The sequence below is a fragment of the Paraphaeosphaeria sporulosa genome (genome assembly GCF_001642045.1).
Source record: "Paraphaeosphaeria sporulosa strain AP3s5-JAC2a unplaced genomic scaffold CC84scaffold_1, whole genome shotgun sequence".
In the NCBI taxonomy this organism is placed as follows: domain Eukaryota; kingdom Fungi; phylum Ascomycota; class Dothideomycetes; order Pleosporales; family Didymosphaeriaceae; genus Paraphaeosphaeria; species Paraphaeosphaeria sporulosa.
In genome coordinates, this window is record NW_017253360.1 from 1543783 (window position 1) to 1561245 (window position 17463).

At 53.0% G+C, this 17463-nt stretch overlaps 10 protein-coding genes across 10 annotated transcripts; 4 read left to right on the plus strand and 6 right to left on the minus strand.

Annotated features, from left to right (window-relative positions):
* Positions 1 to 313: 313 nt before the first annotated feature.
* CC84DRAFT_1079934 (uncharacterized protein) lies at positions 314 to 499 on the minus strand (the record flags this gene model as incomplete). Its single annotated transcript, XM_018173870.1, has 1 exon — positions 314 to 499. A coding segment is annotated over one exon (186 nt), but the record flags the coding sequence as incomplete, so codon positions are not given.
* Positions 500 to 624: 125 nt separating this feature from the next.
* On the minus strand, positions 625 to 1183 carry CC84DRAFT_43581 (uncharacterized protein). Its single transcript, XM_018186254.1, has 2 exons — positions 1072 to 1183; positions 625 to 1003 (listed from the first exon to the last, which is right to left on the minus strand). Exons 1-2 carry the CDS (start codon positions 1084 to 1086, stop codon positions 755 to 757), a joined length of 264 nt encoding a protein of 87 aa, XP_018042069.1. The 5' UTR covers positions 1087 to 1183; the 3' UTR covers positions 625 to 754.
* A 1642-nt stretch (positions 1184 to 2825) lies between these two features.
* Positions 2826 to 5130, minus strand: CC84DRAFT_1159164 (uncharacterized protein). The gene is made up of 3 exons (XM_018177157.1): positions 4732 to 5130; positions 3115 to 4682; positions 2826 to 2995 (listed from the first exon to the last, which is right to left on the minus strand). The coding sequence occupies exons 1-3, from the start codon at positions 4984 to 4986 to the stop codon at positions 2935 to 2937; spliced, it is 1884 nt and encodes a 627-aa protein (XP_018042070.1). The 5' UTR covers positions 4987 to 5130; the 3' UTR covers positions 2826 to 2934.
* A 137-nt stretch (positions 5131 to 5267) lies between these two features.
* CC84DRAFT_1159166 (uncharacterized protein) lies at positions 5268 to 6710 on the plus strand. Its single transcript, XM_018177158.1, has 5 exons — positions 5268 to 5434; positions 5484 to 5671; positions 5725 to 5767; positions 5818 to 6011; positions 6105 to 6710. Exons 1-5 carry the CDS (start codon positions 5284 to 5286, stop codon positions 6282 to 6284), a joined length of 756 nt encoding a protein of 251 aa, XP_018042071.1. The 5' UTR covers positions 5268 to 5283; the 3' UTR covers positions 6285 to 6710.
* Positions 6711 to 9149: 2439 nt separating this feature from the next.
* CC84DRAFT_1159171 (uncharacterized protein) lies at positions 9150 to 9906 on the plus strand. Its single transcript, XM_018177159.1, has 3 exons — positions 9150 to 9222; positions 9302 to 9529; positions 9577 to 9906. The coding sequence occupies exons 2-3, from the start codon at positions 9308 to 9310 to the stop codon at positions 9877 to 9879; spliced, it is 525 nt and encodes a 174-aa protein (XP_018042072.1). The 5' UTR covers positions 9150 to 9222; positions 9302 to 9307; the 3' UTR covers positions 9880 to 9906.
* On the minus strand, positions 9889 to 10498 carry CC84DRAFT_1107419 (uncharacterized protein). Its single transcript, XM_018175178.1, has 4 exons — positions 10396 to 10498; positions 10243 to 10344; positions 10035 to 10192; positions 9889 to 9981 (listed from the first exon to the last, which is right to left on the minus strand). The coding sequence occupies exons 2-4, from the start codon at positions 10335 to 10337 to the stop codon at positions 9905 to 9907; spliced, it is 330 nt and encodes a 109-aa protein (XP_018042073.1). The 5' UTR covers positions 10338 to 10344; positions 10396 to 10498; the 3' UTR covers positions 9889 to 9904.
* Positions 10499 to 10594: 96 nt separating this feature from the next.
* On the plus strand, positions 10595 to 11930 carry CC84DRAFT_43905 (uncharacterized protein). The gene has a single exon (XM_018186273.1). The coding sequence runs from the start codon at positions 10874 to 10876 to the stop codon at positions 11777 to 11779; it is 906 nt and encodes a 301-aa protein (XP_018042074.1). The 5' UTR covers positions 10595 to 10873; the 3' UTR covers positions 11780 to 11930.
* Positions 11931 to 12205: 275 nt separating this feature from the next.
* Positions 12206 to 12622, plus strand: CC84DRAFT_1211354 (uncharacterized protein; the record flags this gene model as incomplete). Its single annotated transcript, XM_018182370.1, has 1 exon — positions 12206 to 12622. One exon carries the CDS (start codon positions 12206 to 12208, stop codon positions 12620 to 12622), a length of 417 nt encoding a protein of 138 aa, XP_018042075.1.
* Positions 12623 to 12759: 137 nt separating this feature from the next.
* CC84DRAFT_1159174 (uncharacterized protein) lies at positions 12760 to 13328 on the minus strand. Its single transcript, XM_018177160.1, has 2 exons — positions 12965 to 13328; positions 12760 to 12915 (listed from the first exon to the last, which is right to left on the minus strand). Exons 1-2 carry the CDS (start codon positions 13152 to 13154, stop codon positions 12884 to 12886), a joined length of 222 nt encoding a protein of 73 aa, XP_018042076.1. The 5' UTR covers positions 13155 to 13328; the 3' UTR covers positions 12760 to 12883.
* A 348-nt stretch (positions 13329 to 13676) lies between these two features.
* CC84DRAFT_1159175 (MFS general substrate transporter) lies at positions 13677 to 15918 on the minus strand. Its single transcript, XM_018177161.1, has 5 exons — positions 15101 to 15918; positions 14936 to 15050; positions 14716 to 14887; positions 14176 to 14667; positions 13677 to 14123 (listed from the first exon to the last, which is right to left on the minus strand). Exons 1-5 carry the CDS (start codon positions 15809 to 15811, stop codon positions 13877 to 13879), a joined length of 1737 nt encoding a protein of 578 aa, XP_018042077.1. The 5' UTR covers positions 15812 to 15918; the 3' UTR covers positions 13677 to 13876.
* Positions 15919 to 17463: the final 1545 nt, after the last annotated feature.

Consider the following 17463-nt stretch of genomic DNA (forward strand, 5'->3'; position numbering starts at 1 on the left):
AGAGTCCTACGCCCGGACTCGTCCATAGCGCGTTCCTAATACAGTATCGTGGGTTGCTTGCGACGAGCGTCATCTCTCCGGAATATACCCGCTTGTCACGATGTTGTTGATACACCGACGATTCTGCCTTTCCAGCTCTTGCTCCCACTAGAGTCCACGATTCAGATATCCATGGTGTTGTAATTTGGGGTCCTAACCGTCTCCTCTTCGCCGCCACCCACCTCTCCCTCTCGTCCGCCTCGAGACCCGTTTTCCGGCCCTGTTCAGTTCAGGCTGTGTCTCGCGGGAGCGGACGAGGGAAGGAAAGGTGGAGTTACTGGTAATTCGGCAGCCCCAGCGGGTAGGCGCTACGCTCGCCGGGCCTCCGCTTTGGGATGTCGATGTGATGGAAGTTGCGTAGGTGCTCGACGAGATGGTCTCGGCGTGTGAAGCCCTTGTCGCCCACGCGAGTGCAGTCCTTGACGGTGCAGGGGAAGTCGGGAGTGCCCACTCCATGTACAGTAGACTGGTGTCTTTGCAGGTCAGCTAGGCGCGTGAAGTTGGCGGTCGATGTGCAGTTGGGAAGCTCGCATTTCCAGGTTCTGGAGACATGTTAGCCTTGCTGTCAGGCGGAGGGACTAGTCGTGATGTTAGGGTTTCATGCAAGGCGAAAACCAGCACCGTGGGGTGAAGGATCACATACCGTGGACTCCGTGGCCTAGGAGATGTTAGCCGAACGGATCGAATTCAATGTCTGTATCAAGCAACCGTTGACTTACCGGGCGACTTGCTGGGCGCTACCCACGGGCGTATAGTACTCGTGCGAGGTGGAAGGATGGCCGTAGGCGGTAGTGCCCTGTGGGTAACCGTATGCAGAGGTGGGTACTTGGGGCGTTTGCTGTGGTGGTTGGTAGCCCGCAGGGTAGCAGCCATACTGTTGATAGTATGCGTGTATTTGAGCGGGGGTGTATTGCGGCATGTTGTAGCTAGAATCTGCGTAGTAGCCGGACTGGTCTACAGGATACTGTAGTAGAAGAAGACATCAGAACCTACAGGACAGAAATTTAAGCTAGTAGAGCGGCAAGTACTTACGCCGTATCCGTTCATGATGACAGCAAACCAGGATGTGCAAAGGTGCAGTTGTGAGGCACGGTAGGGCTTGGACGTGCAGGAAAAGGCGAAGATGCGGGAAGGCGGGAGGGCGGGATGGTCTGCTGCCTTCGTGCGAGTACCGTGTATGGGATTATATCTTTCAATCGTAGACTAGATTACCGACGTTGGACCGTAGTGTCTTGTTTCTGCCTAGCTGAACGACTTCTCGTACGGAGTGTGATATACGCTGGTTAAGTATCAGACTCTTCGACGAGATCCTTCACTGCCCCCAACGTCTCAGTCCTTCATCACGCCGACTTACTGCTGAACGAGTTTCCACGATGGCCGTAAGTTCCGTAGTGTTGTAGAGCGGATGGACCCGGCTGATCCTTCCTAGACCAAGATTTGCATCATAGTGTCACCATAGGTCAATGACCAACTTACTAACCGAACACACTTGGACTGTGCCGTAGGTGTTGACAGAAGGATGCAAGTGGCTATGTTGGCAATTCCCAGCTGGTTTATCTCCGGACGCCTGGATTCCGATAAGGCTGAAAGGCACGAACGATGTAAAATGGCGGGCGTGAGGCGGTCGTAGAAATGCTGAGCGTAAAGCGAGGCGACGAAGTTTCTTGAGGTCTGAGGCTGAGGCTCCATAGAAGACGCTCAGGGACAGTAAGCGACGCTCTCGATGCACAGATTATCTTATGTTTTGCATAGTGAGCCTCGCTTTGATGGTCCAGCGACCTCGAGTAGATACTGCCAAGATATCCTCACTAGTCATACCACTCCCCAGATGTCGGGTATTAGCGAAATCATCAGTCGCTCGTAGTCACACTTCACCGCTAGGTAGGCACCCTCATCTCCCTAATGGACTCGCATGGCACTTACCGCTCGTGGAGCGAAAACCGCCTTGCATTTTTGCCCTGTGACGTGGGACGGGTAAGGCTTTAGAAAATGAGGGTTCCAGAAGGAGTGGAAGCCACCAAGAGGCCATGGCTTCCACGGCCCGTTGCGTGGTGCGTCCCCAGCCAGGTCAGTGGGGACCGTCCGGTTTGTAGTTGAAACCGACCTGTGGGACGAAGGCTGAGAAAAATGCCGGCGCCTGCTAGGAAACGTCCATGAGCTTACTGGCTACGGAAGGTTCACTTGTCAATGCAAAGTGACATTGAAGTCATCAAACGCCCGGTTTTGTCGCCTGCGGTTGCTCAATTGTGTTAGGCCGGGACCGTGCGTTACACCACAAGTGGCAGTCATTTCGCCTTGCGGGGCCCAACTGGTCAGGGGAACCCTCATTTAGACCCTCGGAAAGCCCATGACTACTTCGCTTGTCATGGCGCAAGCCGCTCAGGTCGGAGCAAACGTTCGCGCGAGTGAGTCAAGGTACCTTAGTATTTCGCAGTTCCGTGCGCGTACGCACCGTTCACGTCAAGCGCTGTGAGTAGTATGTGGGGGCCAAGGCAAGATGACCCTGGTTACTGTCAGCCAATAAGACCGGGTTATTCAGTAGCGTCATTATGTCAGAACTCGCCCGACAGAACGATCAATCGCGGCCAGCGCAGCTGAAGTGGCGATGCGACCAATATCAAATATTCGGGCGATGCGGGAGTTGCAGGCCTACGATCTCGTGGTCTGGACAAAGAGGCTCGACCGCCTGTGCAGACGCCTTGCTCACTCACCGCGTCCCGCTGCCTGACTTTCACTGTTTACTGGAATCTGGCTGCGAAACGAGTCGGTGAGAAGCGTTGTGTTTGGTCTGGCTCGAGAAATACCCTTTGGGTACCATTGACAACTACCTAATAATTCATACAACCGCAATACCGTTAGCCGCGCAGGAGGACGCTGGCGTCGTGGATGGCCCGTTCACAATTCGTCTTCGAGAAACTTGTAGGCGAAGCGGAAATCTGCTTTCCTTCGGTTCATCCTGCTACATGTCAGTCGAGAACAAGATTGGGGATGGATGACCCGGGCGTGGGAATGTGGCGCAGTTCTGGGTCCGGGGATGTAACATGCGGCAGGACAAGGGATGAAGTAAGTGCTTACCACGTGCTCTCATAGTCGAAGAACCTATACGTCCCCTGCTCGTAATCTTCGGTTATAGCCTTGGGTTCCTCATGGCGCTGGAACCACGTCTGGTACTGCTTATGGAACCGCCAGCTCTGAGACTTTAGTGCTTTTGCCGCAAGGTACTGCTGATAGGTGCCCTGGCGGTAGTAGAAGGCATAGAACAAAGCATCAGTCTCTATGCGGGAGTATAGCCGTGGGTCATCGAATATCGCCAACGGCTCCTGTGGGTAATGTGCAGGTGTGTATGGGTACGGATTCTGTGGGCGGTAGTGGCGTGGCGCTTCTGTATCCGCTGAATCTGGGGCCGTGGCCATGCTTGCAGCGAGCATTCGCTCATCCGGAGGTTTTGATGACGAGGCGTTGATGTCGTTCTTAGTGGCCTCCAACGACTCGAAGAGATCCTGCAAGGTTGACGGGAGATGGAAGATCGACTCCTCTTCTTCCTCGTCGGCATGCGACTCTCCATTCGTCAAGGGGGGTGTCGCTGACTGTATTTCCTCTTCTTGCTCAGGCGCTGGTGTCTTCCTGCTGTCGGACGACTGCGCACGTGACAGCGTGTCTTTCTCCCGGACAGCTGAGGCCGGGGTTCCTGTCGGAGATTTTGTCGGCGGAGCTTGCGGAGCAGTCTCTGGTGCTCCAGCGGGAGGTTGTGATGCCAATTGAGGATGCGAAGGAGCAGGCGATGTTGTCGCGCTTGCCCGTGCGCCACTAGGAGCGAGACCAGCCTGCGCCGCAGCTGAGCCGGGTGGTGGTGGCAGCGGCGCAATACCGACCCCATTCTTATCGCTCGCGGCTGCAGCCGCGGCCGCCGAGGCATATTTGAGAGGCTCTCCCGGTGTTCGGGCTGGGAGCGGGGCAGGTTTCATGGAACTGGATGCTGCGTTCGAGACACCAGGCAAAGGCGTATGCAGCGTTGCCAAAGCTGGAAGGGGAGATTTGAGCTGTGTTGACGACCGTCTTGCCCCACTCTGCACCGTCTCGACTGGCTTCACTTTTGGAATGCTAGCGGATCGCGACTCGGGTTCTGCTTCGTCCTGTATCGACTGCGTGTCTTGTGAGGACACGCGGTCCACATCCTGGGCCAGTCCGTACGCTGCCTCCTCTTCATCCAGGTTGAACTCGTCGTATATTGTGTCGTCCTCCATGAAATCCGGCTCCTGATTACTCTCCACGTAGTACTTTATGCCCTCTTCAATCTCCTTGACCTGCTCCGTTTCGACATTGCCATTCTGCAGCGCGCGTTGCAGCAATTCCAGCTTGCCCATGTGCCACTTATGTCGTTCGACCGTCTCCTCGAGCTCTGATATCCGCTCCGCGTTTGTGACGCCCTTCTTGCCCTTCTTGGTTGAGGCCTGCATGATCTCCACCTCGGCTTCTATCTTCTCCACCTGCTGGTCCAGCTCTTCGTTCATGTGCTGCAGCATTTCGACGACCTCTAACTTCTCCTTGTCCTTTGGATCCAGTTTCGATGCTAATTGGAGGCCTTCCTTGGAATATGCCTTGGTCTTCATTTCTTTCTCGACAGCCTTGAACTTCTCCATTTGCTGCGCAGCGTCAGTGGGGGCACGGCAGGGAGGGCTGGGGGGCGTCTACCGTCTCTATCAGCTTCCGCTGGTCGAGCAGCGGCTTCTTGTCCTTGATGTCGCTCATGGTTGCCCATGTCTTGATCTGGTCGCGCGACCGCTGCAGCTTCTTGATCTCCTTCTTGAGCGAGTCCTCGAGCTTCTCCTTCTGCGACTGGTTGGTGCACACCTGGATCTTCTCGTGGATGCTCTCAAAGGTCGCGACACCCTCGGCGACCTTCTTGAAGCACTTGTCGATCTCCTGCTGGAGCTTGCGCTGTGCCATCGTGTGTGCGTAGCTTCGTGCGCGAGGAGCGGTGGGAGCCTATCGGGGGCCGGCGGGCGCTCGTCGTGAGCTGAATGCGTTCGGGAGGGGCTGGGCGCGCGATCGTACGGCAGCGGGACGCGGATAGAGGCGTGTGTCGTTGTAATGGACGTGGTTCGACGTGCCTGCGTATCTGAGGTGCCCTCTTTCCGCCTAGCGTGGAAAGTCACGTGCTAGCCAAATCCGGAATAGCTAACGCGACTTCCCCGCGTGTCAACAGTCCACGATGAGCTCTCGCCGCGTTTCGTATCGCCATGGATGCACTCAGAGGCCTATGTGGCTGCTAGCATTCACTCGCCATTGCAACCGTCTATCACTGCACTCGCTGGGATCTCTCGCTTGCTCGCCAGGCAGTCGCTGCCGACTCCTCAACACTCGTTTGGAAAGGACTACCCCGCCATCATGAGGAGTACGTGATATCACCAGTACCTCATGGCGCCTCTGACTTTTGCCTGTAGCCGTTCTCCAACGCGTCAAGTCGGCCTCGGTCACCGTAGATGGCCAGCTCATCTCGTCCATCGGCAGAGGCCTCCTTGTCCTTGCCGCCATCTCCAAGGATGATACCGAAAAGGACATCGAGTCAATGCCAGGAAAGATTCTGAAAGCAAAGCTCTGGGATGACGAAAGCACTGATCCGCCTGGCAAGGTGGGTGGTGAGCAAATCGCGCGAGCGCAATTAAGCACTGACCCCGGCGACAGTGGAAAAAGAATGTTGTTGAAATTGAGGGTGAGGTTCTTTGCGGTACGACGCACCCAGCGCCCCGGTACGGTACCCTTCTAATGCGCTATCAGTTTCCCAGTTTACACTACTTGCTTCGATGAAAAAGGGCAACAAGCCCAGCTTCCACCAGTCTGCAAGCGGACTCAAGGCCAAGGAACAATACCAGGCTTTCTTCAAGAAAGTGCAGGACTCTTATCAGGCAGACAAAGTCAAGGACGGCTTGTTCGCAGCTATGATGGACGTCGCGCTTGTGAACGATGGGCCGGTAGGTATAGACTACAGCTGTCTGGACAATGAGGTACATCCTCAGCAGCCTAATCCTCTACTGTCTCTCAAATTCCCGTGTTAACACGCTCAGGTCACCATTCAGATCGACACGGACCCTCCAAAGATGGACGATCCAACCTCTCTGGGCCCAAGTGGCTTTGGCACACCGAGCAACGGCACCGCCTCGACTTCAGTTGACGTGAACGACCTAGTCAATAATATGACCAGGATTACAAAGGAATTCAAGATACCGGCCGAACTTTTAGAATAGAGTGACATATAGCGCACCGTCACTGCCCAGCGATACCCAAGCGCAGATATCACCCATGCGATGTCTCCGAAGTATCGGCATATCCGGTATGACACTGCTGGCACGTCGCCACAGCTTTTGAGGCTCGCCAGTAATTATAGCAACGGCTTGATGCTAGTCACTGTTGAGCCTAGGGACACGAACGCCCCGCAATGCCTCTTCCGCATTGGTACCAATGTGGCCATATTAGAGACGATCGTTTTGCTCAAGACATCTCGTGAACTCGCATCATAGCATTGGCTCCTCTCGCAAGAATGCAGAGAAGAGTACCCAGGGCTTCTGCGTTTACATAACACCGATTACTAGACTGCATCAGTGCACGCTTCACGCGTTGGCTGACAGGTCCGACATTAGATCATTTAGATAGTACCAACAAGCACATACGAAAGCAAATTTGTGACTTCCATCCACGTCCAACATCACTGTGACCTTCCTTGTTTAGGCAGCGAATTAGCATGGACGTCAAGTTGCTTATGACGGCATCGCAACTCGTGAACATCGAAATCGTGTATCTTATAGCATGGTTCAGTGAATTTGCACACCGCTGTGTAGCACTTTCTTGCACTAAGTACTTCCATTCCGGGGTTATATTACAACCAACGCTCTTGGCGCTTGTTAGTAGAGCAAACCTCATTCATATCAGGTGGGGCAGTGACTAAATCGTATACACAAGATCTTACTGAAGCAGATAACGTTCCTTTTAACTGTCGCCTGGTCAATCTTGTGCCTGCAATGTCCTGAGACGAGTGGAAGTCAGCTTTATAGAGTAGCTATACTGTACGAAGAACAATTCTAGATCAAATGGTAGTAAAGACAGAAAGAAGGCCCACTCCCGGATTTGGACTCACAACAAAGAGAACGTTCATAACCCGAGTTTCGTATCATTGAAGCACCACATATTAGAGCCTCGTCAATTGCACGAACAATTGGGCCAAGAAAAACGTTTCTCAATTTTCAAATAAATATATGGTATCCTGTGCAATGTTGTGAACGCAACGGGTCCGCATATGTAGAAGACTGTAGACAGCCTATGGTACATTGGTGACCTCGTCAACAATGGCGCCGAAACACCGCAGGGAGGTTTGATCGTCAAACTTGTTCCCGAGCAAAGCACGACCTGTCACGCACATCGGAGGCCTACTGATCTCATTTCCCATGCCTCTGGTTCGCTATAAAGCCTGCCCAGTAGTGATTCGTAAAAGTTGGCATCAGGCACCCAAGTGAATCGGAAAAGAACACGGCCCATCCAGTTTTATTTTCTAAAGCGACATTTCCCCAAGACATGCCATTGTGCATACCAGTATTTTGACCTAGAGTCCCGTCACTCAAAACTCCAGTAACGTGAGTTTACGTCGCCGATCGGAAAGAACGATCCCATTCACTCAAGGAAGCCATGCATCTCTTCAACCGGCATGTCTCGAACGATTCGAATAAACCAGGACATTAATCCCGTGCCTGAAGGCAGTGATCTGGCAAACAACCGCCCTTCCTCCTCCTCTCAGAGCAACGTACTCGCTCAAGCTGCCCCGGCAGCATGATTAGCAAGGGACCCGCACTTGAACAGCAGCTTCAGCATCCCCCAAAACCCCGCCTTCTTGCTCCCCCGATTCCGTTCATGGAATTTGCCATGGTTGCGCGTGTTATACGACTCCAGGCGCTTTTGAGCCTGTTGCTTCGCGGAGTGGTCTGGGTGAGGGAGCGGATATGAAGCCGGAGGCTGCGGCTTCGGACGAGGATATCCTCGGACGTCATCGATGCCGTAGTCGCCATCAAGGCCGTGAAGTCGACTTTGTCGCGTCTTCTGCATTTCGTCGCCCTCGCGGATTGCGGAATGACGAGGGCGAGAGCGGATGCACAGTGCACGCGGGGATTAGGTTGGACCAATGTCTCGTCTGCCTTAAGGCCGCAGTCCCCACAGATATAGATCGCAGGAGGAGGTTGTGCATTCGCGCGATAGCGCCAGTGGAGCCTTGTTGTGCGTTAAAAAAAGATTGCGTGGGGGCCGTGCGGCGGGTTGCCGATCGTGGCTGTAACCATGGAGGCGTTTCATGTTTTCGGGGTTGGAGGTGCAACTGCGACAAGATTGGTCGGCTGCTGCGCATTGCATCCTGGTGAGAAACTGGAAGCGAAGATCAACAAGGACGAACGAGATTCGCCGGGACCTATGTTGAGCTTCAGCAAGTCAGCGGAGGCAGTTCGAAACTTTGGTAAAGACACATTGTCTTCTAGCTGTCGTAACTACGAGGCGATTAGCATAAGGTGCCAGAGTTGCGTTTAGCGCCTTCGGATTTCTAGTCAGGTCATGCGGGAGATGAGCGTTCACGAATGCTTGCCTGACGCCCCTTATGTCATTTAGCTATGAAATCTGCCATATGAGTCTATCCTCGTAGGCACCTTACCTTATGCACTCGGCTCCCCACAAGGCTGCGGCGTAGCATGGCTTCAGTCCCGAGCTCCAATCCTTCCAGGCCTCCACCTAGCCTGAGTCTCGACCTCATCAGTTTCATCACCGTACTCACACCATTCCACCGATAAACATGCCTGCATCGCCGTTCATCCCCGCATCAAGGAAACCCAAAGCATGCCCTATCTCGGCTCGAAGTTCTCTCCCCACACCATTGCCATCGGGCTCTCGTCGTTGACATTATTCGCCCTCTCGATCGCCATCCTCGTGCTGGAATCTCGCGTCCAAGATGCCTTTACCAATGACTGGCGCCAGTACCCGGGCTCCAGCATGGCGGAGTTCATGTTCGTCCCACTGAACCCTTCGAATATCGATGTCGGGCCCACGGTTGTGAAGTTCGCCGTCGGGGCATGCAGTTTGCTCGTCTCACTGTTGGGCATTGCATGGCCTGTGCTACATTGGAGTAGAGCTTGTGGTAGGGCGAACATAGTCCACGTACGGTTGCCCTACCCTGAGGCCAGATCACTGTATAATGGAAAAGTGAAAGATTTTCTTGAGACTGACATGTCGATAGATCAGAATGTTGGGCAGCGCCGTCTGCATTGCGGCCGTGACTAATACCGCCGCCTCCATTGGATTCACCGTATACCTCTTCACCAGTGAGGCGCAGGGTCGTCTGCCGAAGCTTTTTAGCCAGTGGGCCGAGCGGAGTTTCACCCAAGAGTTCTATCTATGTGAAGCGGTGCCGAGTGTGTTTCCCGACACGAATGCATTGTATGGGTTTTCTGCTTGTGAGAGATCTGTAAGTATGCCTAAAGGATTGCAGAGATGATGGGCTAATGGGGCCAGCGTGCGGGGCGATATCTGATGCTGGTTGTATGTTGCGTATCAGCGCTTCTGGCCGGCCTCGGTGTTTTGCAGGCGCACCGAGATGGGGTGTTTGCGGTGTTTGTGAAAGCCAGGTTGAGAAGAGGTCCGGACGTGGAGCAGAGACGGCCGGAGAGGGCTAACAAGGGCAAGCTCCCACAACCGCCGGCGATGGCGCACATGCCTTCTGGGCTGCCGCTGTCAAAGTCTGGAGTCCTGCAGAACATGTCGCCAGAGAATTCACAATGTCGAACGTCCTTACATGGGTTTTACGGGAAGTCGTAAGAGAAGAAGGTTTACGATAATGTCGTTATGAATACAGATATGCCATTACATTGTGTACAGTCATGAGTCGTATATATTTACTCTGCAGCCGGCTGCACGAGGGTGTTACCTGCACTTGTCAGAGGAGTATTGAGCAGCAGGTAGAAGATACTTATCTCCATCGGGGAACAGGATCTGTTCGTTGTAGAACACACCACCTGGGCCAGCCAGGAACACGATCGATGCAGCCACGTCGATATCAGAATTGGGTCGCCCAGCTGGGTTCGACATCTCCGTCTTGAGGTTTGACTTGTTGTTAGTCACCAGCAGGCATCTAAAGGTGTTAACACGCCAACAGTATAGTTGCAATCGTGGTCTTCTCACTTCGCTGGGGAATACTCCAGGCGCAATGCCGTTGACGCGAACCTTGGTCTGCGCGAACGTCGTAGCGAGCATGCGGGTCGGGTGCGTAGCCGCATACCTATGCTAGCGATGGTTAGTATACTAAGCGAGAACGGTGAACGTCAAGTTCCGAACCATCGCCGAGGTCTGCTTAGGACATTGCTGTGTCCCTCGTCATCACAGCAAGCTTACCGCATCCCTCAACTGCGCTGAAACCCTCGATTACTGTGCAACAACTCAGTGATACCCTCTAGCTCGTATACTCGCTAGCGATCACGCAATGGAGTTGTTTGTCAGCCGTCGATGCACCGATTGGTGCAACAGCCTTACTAATCTCGGCCATAAGGGGATGGCATCATCGCCGCCGCATCTCCCCCGCCCTCTGAAATCAAGGGAAGCCGCACGAATGCATCCAAGATTTCTAATCGTATGAATATATATGCACGCGAAAAGCCTAACTGATCCACATCTTCATCCAAGTCAACTTACCTTTGGGCGCATTGACCACAGCTAGCACAACAAGACCTCGATTCTACCATTGTCCGCCACAATCTTGTGATAGCATCCGCCCCAATCTATTCTCAAACCCGAGCGAGTCTATAGATCATTTCAAATGACGACCGCTGCGCCGCGACCGACACCCGCACACAAGCTCTCGGGTACTATATCGTCGACACCTACGTCCACAGACGTTAATTTCCAAGGACTACCTATCCCTCGCGGGCCCGTCAAAGCCTCTCTCTCGTTCTACAAGCCGCCCGAGGACGGCGCCAAACCGCACAACTATGTCGAGCCACTGCCGGGCGTACCACAACGCAACTTTGGAGAGTCGTTGCACGAAGTGACTCTCGATGATTTGCGTGGGCAGGAGCAGAAGTTCTCCCTGAACAACAACGCCTTCGACACAATTCAGAGTGTATCTTCACAGGAACATGAGTTCCAGGACGACGAGCAAATCAAGAGGGTCTACTACCCCGAGGTCGAGAAACTGCTGCTGGAGAATGTGCCTGGCGCAAATAGAGTACTTCTCTTCGACCATACTATCCGGCGATCGCACCCCGGAGCGAACAGAGCCCCCGTGACGCGGGTTCACGTGGACCAGACGCCGTTTTCTGCTGCACAGCGCATCAAGCTTCATCTCCCCAACGAGGCAGACAAGTTGTTGCAAGGCCGGTACCGCATTATCAACGTGTGGCGACCGTTGAATGGCCCGGTCATGGCACATCCACTTGCTGTCGCGGACAGCTCGACAGTTAGAGACGAGGATTTGATTCCAGTAGAGCACAGATACCCAGACCGCACTGGTGAGACGGCACAGGTGCTCTTCAATCCATCGCAGAAATGGTACTACTGGTCAGGTATGAAGAATGAAGACCGCCTGTTGCTGAAATGCTTTGATAGCGACGAGACAGTGGGTTTGTGGGGTCGCGCACCGCACACTGCCTTTGTTGATCCGAGGACACCTGAGGGCGCTGTCGGACGCGAGAGCATTGAAGTGAGGGCACTCGTATTCGGTTAGGATTGTCTGCATACTTTCACAGGGTCTTCATATTATCGTTCTTAGCATGGGGTCGGGTCTCAAGGCGTTGCAGTACGAACGAATCTGAGTCCATCTTCACTAGCACCCATGTACCATCTATGCATGTTTTCATTCATCTTCACATATTCTTCTCCACGCAATAACTGAGTGATTGAACTGGTATTGAGGAAGGGGGCCGCACTATCTCTCAACGGCGGCACGTGCGAGTAGCTTCATCGTTTGATGCGTCAGTGGCTATCGTAGTCAGCATTATTCGAACCAAGCCGCCCAGAAAGCACATGGCCATAGACATCTACCCACTCCAGTACGCACACATCCACGCCTGCGCTGGCAGAACTGCAGTGGCCTTCTCCACAGATCGCCATGCAATCGTCAAACAGCTACGCGTAAAGCCATTTGTTCGACATGTACGAAGTCTCCTGCGATGGGTTCCTGGCCACCCTTAATAGGAAAAACTACATCTACGTCGAGGCTGTCAACCCCGCAGGCAATAGTGTTAGGCACGCAGGTTGGAGCTTCAGAGACCTGGATGAGGCGCATATTGCAGCTGAGGGCCCCGCAGACGGACTCGAGGACTTCAAGAAGGCGGTTGAGGGGGCTGGTGACGATGAGATCTTCGCGAAAGGAAGGTGGAAAGCGAGACACATGGGCACGCAGAGAATGGCATCGACCGTCTCCACACTTTTGAAGACGCAGACATGCAACATGCGATGGGAGCGCGGATGCCGCCTGGCACCTCGTGCATGTATATCGTCGGCCTCATTGTCTCCCCAGTATCCCAAGGTGTGGACAGTGCGCTCATTGATCTTGGTAACGCGATAGCAGGTCATCTTGGTGTTTTCACTTGGGTACATTAGTTTGCGCCTTGTTCGCCGGTAAGGGCGTGGGCGGAAAGGTTGGAACACAGGAGAACGAGTGACGCAGCAGAGGTGGAGACTTATACTATGACACATATGAAGCGGCTGCCGAAGGCCGAAAGACGGTAAATCAAAACTCGAGAAGGTGCTAGTCTGTCATCCATAAATTGCCTCTCACCCACTCGACCTCGTGTTGCACATCTGGTGGTATCCCTATGTCTTTGCATCAGGCGCTGGAACCTGCCCGGCGACGAAGTTCTGAAATGTGTGTTCAGTAGGTCCTCAAAGCGCTTGCTCTATGACTTACCATTAAACTCAGCGACCTTCCCTTCATCTTGTGGCACCCGCACTCCTTTCGCAGTCGACGTTTCCTCATCCTTCCTCCATTTGACAAGCACCGGGATAAATGCCACAAGTTTGGTAAGGACAACGATTGTAGCCACGAGCGGAACAGTTGCAAGGGCGAGTGTCGTGCCGGCATAGTCCAGGATCGCCATGCCGAAACAATATGGTAGCCGAGAAACCAGGCAGTAATTTGAGATGGTAAGGCTGCTATCTATGCAAGAGCGCTTGAAAAAGACGCAGGAAATCCGGCGGGCACAAATTTGACGGGGAGTGGAAGTTGAGATTAGGTTCAGTTGAGGTGCAGATATGCTCGTGTTGAAAAGTCCTTGGTTTGGATGTGGCTGTTTAATGGCGGCGTAGCACTGCTGACGCCAGCGCACTGCCGCGCCGCCAGCGACTCGGGTGCTGTGCCGCAAAACATGTACTACGCTTGAATTGAGTGGACTGTGCCGCCAATGTCTTACATGACAAGGCTATGTTGCGTGTGTCTATTTGATTGTGTTCAATTTCCTGTTGGAGCTGTTTTGCGAATGATGCGATCATGTCTCACTGGTAGACGATACAACTGTTGCGCCCGAACGACAAACAATGGTGTGGATCCTGATGTTCTCGATCTCAGATGGCCGTCAGCCTCTATAACTACAAAAGATGCTGTTTATCCGAGAACCCCATTCATGAGACAGTCCATGTAGTCTTTGTACGTCATAGACAGTGTACTTGTAGCTGCTAGCATTCCTCGTTCCAGCCAGTCTTGACGATGAGAAGAAGTATAGCGCTTCAGTACGAGTATATGTTCTATCATGATAATCTATATTCATACAAATGCATTGCTGCCAGAACTAACTCTTCAATGTTGCTTTACATAGAACTTTGTTCACACCTCTACCTTCTCCTTCTCATCTATCGCTGTGACCTCCCTCGTCCTCAATCGTTCTTCCCTTTCCGCAACTTTCTTCATCTTGTTTTCCAGCTTCTCCCTGTCCTCACGCATTTGTCGGATCAGGGTGGATCTCTCACGGATTTTGTGGCCATATCGGTAGAAGATGAGGGGAATGGGGATCATGGCGAACTCTATGAGCGAGAGCATAGTAGCGGACCAATGAGGGCCAAGAGATTTGTACCTAGATTTGCATATTAGTACAATGAGGAATTTAGAGGCTAACGACGGCTTACATTGCAGGTCCCGCAAGCGGAAGAGTGCCCCCCATAGCACTTCGAAGGACGGCGTTGCCCGCGAGAGCTGATGCAGCATAGATGCCGTACGAATGAACGAGGTAATTCGATGCGTAAATGAACACACCGCAATTTCCTGCACCAAATGGAATCCCAGCAATGATAGGAGCAACCCAGTGCACGTCCGGCGTGCATGTCCAAGCGAATATCATCTCGCCCACAGGTACGCACACAGCAGCTATGCATACGACACTGACCATTGCCTCTGGAGGAGGCTTCCCGGTTACGGGATCCGGCTTATGCGAATTGATGAGGCGCCGTAGCAGAGGCTCAGAGCAGATCGTGATCATACCTCCAATACCGATACCAATATACCCGAGACCAGTAAGGCCAGGACTCCAGCCACGAAGCTCACTAAAAACGATTGGATAGGACACGAAGCAAAGGTAGAGAACGCCGTATACAAGCGCGATATAGACGTTCCAGAAGATGCTGAAGGAGATGTTAGCGTTGCCATCAAAATCGAAGCGATAGACCGACCAAATGGGCTCTTTGACGCTCATGACGAGCGGGCGATACAAGTTCTCCTTCAGCATTGGCCAGAATTTTTTCTTATCATCGTAGCGCGAATACCAGCGCTCTTCGCCGGTTTCTTTGCGCATCTTTGCTGATTTCGCGCGCAAAAGCGCGGGCGCGTAAGTCTCGCCTATTACTGCCAACTGTCAGTCCGGTGTCTCTCCAGGTTGTCGGAGATACCTACAGAATACCATGAACCAGGATACCCCAGACCCGATCATTACGACCCAGTTGGTCCAGCGCCAACCCATGTACTGGAATACAAAGCCTCCCACCAAAGGCCCGACTACAGGGCCGTTCTGTTGGATATGAGATACCATTTCTACCTACCCAAACTTGGGGGTCTTACCATCGGCCCAATTGACCAGACAGAAAATGCAAGAGCGCGATAGTCGTCGCTGACAATGTCGGACACCGTTCCTGGCGCGTTGGAAATCATTGCTGCACCGGCGAAGGCACCGAAAAAACGCACTGCGAGAATGGTGGCCAAATTCTGTGCCAACGCACATGGGATGATCAGAACAATAAACATGGCAACCGCAATTAAATAAACTGGGCGTCGTCCATACATTTCGCTTAAGGGCGCAAGTATGACGGATCCGAGCGCAAGGCCTGCCAAATATGTCGTTAAACCGAGGACAAGGTTCGTTTTGGATGTTACGTGGAAGGTGACCATCATTCCCGGAACACCAGCTGTATAAGAAGTAGAGTACATCACCACGACCAAGGTCGAGAAACTCATAAAAAAGATGACCATGCACTTCTTGGCCATGCTCCAATCTTGCGGACTCTCGCCCTTTTCAAAGTCGATCTCGAAGCGTGGGTCCGTGGTCATGTTTGTCGTGACGGTGGTGATGTGGGCCAGTGATTTTTCACGCTCATCGAGACCAGCATTGCGACTGAGAGTCTGGTGGATTGAAATGACCTCTTCCTCGAAGCTGAGCGAGTCTGTCGATATCGAGGACACCGACGTTCGATCATCATCGACATCCAAATCGGCCTCGGCCTTCTCCCTCTCTTTTTCGGAGGCCTTTGCCCCAGCGTTCTCGTGTGCAGACATGATTGCACCCCGAACTTCGATGGTATTTATCCCGCGAACGCTCAGATGTGAGCAACGCAGTCGCACCGAGCAAAGCGCAACGAACGAAAGGGGTAGAAGAGGTTGAAACAAGATTTCTGACGGAGGCGGGAAATATTCCCAGCGCAGTCACTTTTGCTAGCCTATACCCGATACCGCCATCTCCTTCCAGGTGCGGGTGCATGCTGCCGCCCCCTACAAGGGAGTTCGGCCGAGCCATGTGGATCCTCGCTTGTGGGCCTTTGCCGACAGCCGCGGCTGGAGAGATGGGGAAATGGGAAAGGAAGAAAGTCGAAGATTTCCATCCCAGATCATCCATATCCGAGTAAAAGCGTGCCGGCCGTCGATGGACAAAGGTCAGCAATGGGGTTGAGATGATGCGTGCAGTTGCGAGACGCCTAAGCTTGGAAGCTTCGGTCAGCCAGCTTCCAACACACACATCACCGTGTTGAGTAGCAAGGTCTCTCATCACGGGCTGTACGCGCGACATCGACGAGCAAGTGGAGACGACATAACATGTGGTACGCATGTGTACACCTTGTACGCACTAGTTTATCGCGGTTACTGTTCTCTGCTCTGTACTGATCTGCCGTGAAGTCGTCCCCGCAGATGTAACATGGTGAATCAGTTTGAGGGCGTTCATCTAGCCCAGCGAGCATGCCTACGAATATCATAATGTTGGGATGCTCCGGGTCATCGTCTCTTGGTCGCTGCTGTACAGCGTCGGGATCCGCTTCTTGTCGCGCTACTGTTACGCCGCCGGCAGACCCTTTCTGTTGGGTATATGTGGCAGAAGTGATTCGCCAAAGATGCACAAGCATGGGCTAGCCTCGGGCTCGGCCACCTAGCTAGACTTCACCACAGACATAGCAATGTAGGCTCATGCTCCTGCAGATCACCGCCCATATGACAGTGTAACAACCTCTGCTATCATTTTTTTTCACAGAGTTATTACTGCGGCCTGCACGCGTGTTCAACGCGCGCGGATAACCTGAGTCCCCGCAAGGGCCGGAGCATGAATCTATTATTCACGTATCGATACATTCAAGTGCATCATGAGAAGAGCAATAGTGTGGGTCTCCTCGGCGGGCAGAATGCGCTGTTGAAGTCGAATCAGAACCGGTTTTGACCACAGGCAAGCACTGCGAGTTGCCACTTGATGTACAGCAATTTGCTCGATGCACATGTGGTCACGCAAGATTCGCAGCAACGACCTCGAGGCTCTTCAGGCGATCTCGCAATCACTACATGACAAATCCGTTATCATCTAGTCTCAAAGAAGACCCCGAATGATTTCGTGCGCCTAATCTATCTTGTAAGTGACAGGATTTTTACTGTCTCTCCGCACACACCATACAAGAGAAGGAGACTGAACGCCTGGTGGCAAACCGCGAAATTTTATCTACTGTTACATTCAATACCTTCTCTCTCCATTCTACTTCTGTTAAATGACCGTTATCTTCCACTTATCACTCATGTCTTCCTTCCACACACAGTTGCGGATATTTGTGCCGTACAAGCAACAACCTTAATCAGACTGTCCGCTACCTACAGTTGCCTCTATCCTTTGTATGCCCTCCCCGCAGCTCCGCGGTTACACGGATCAACAGCATCGGTGTGCAGGGTCCCATGTG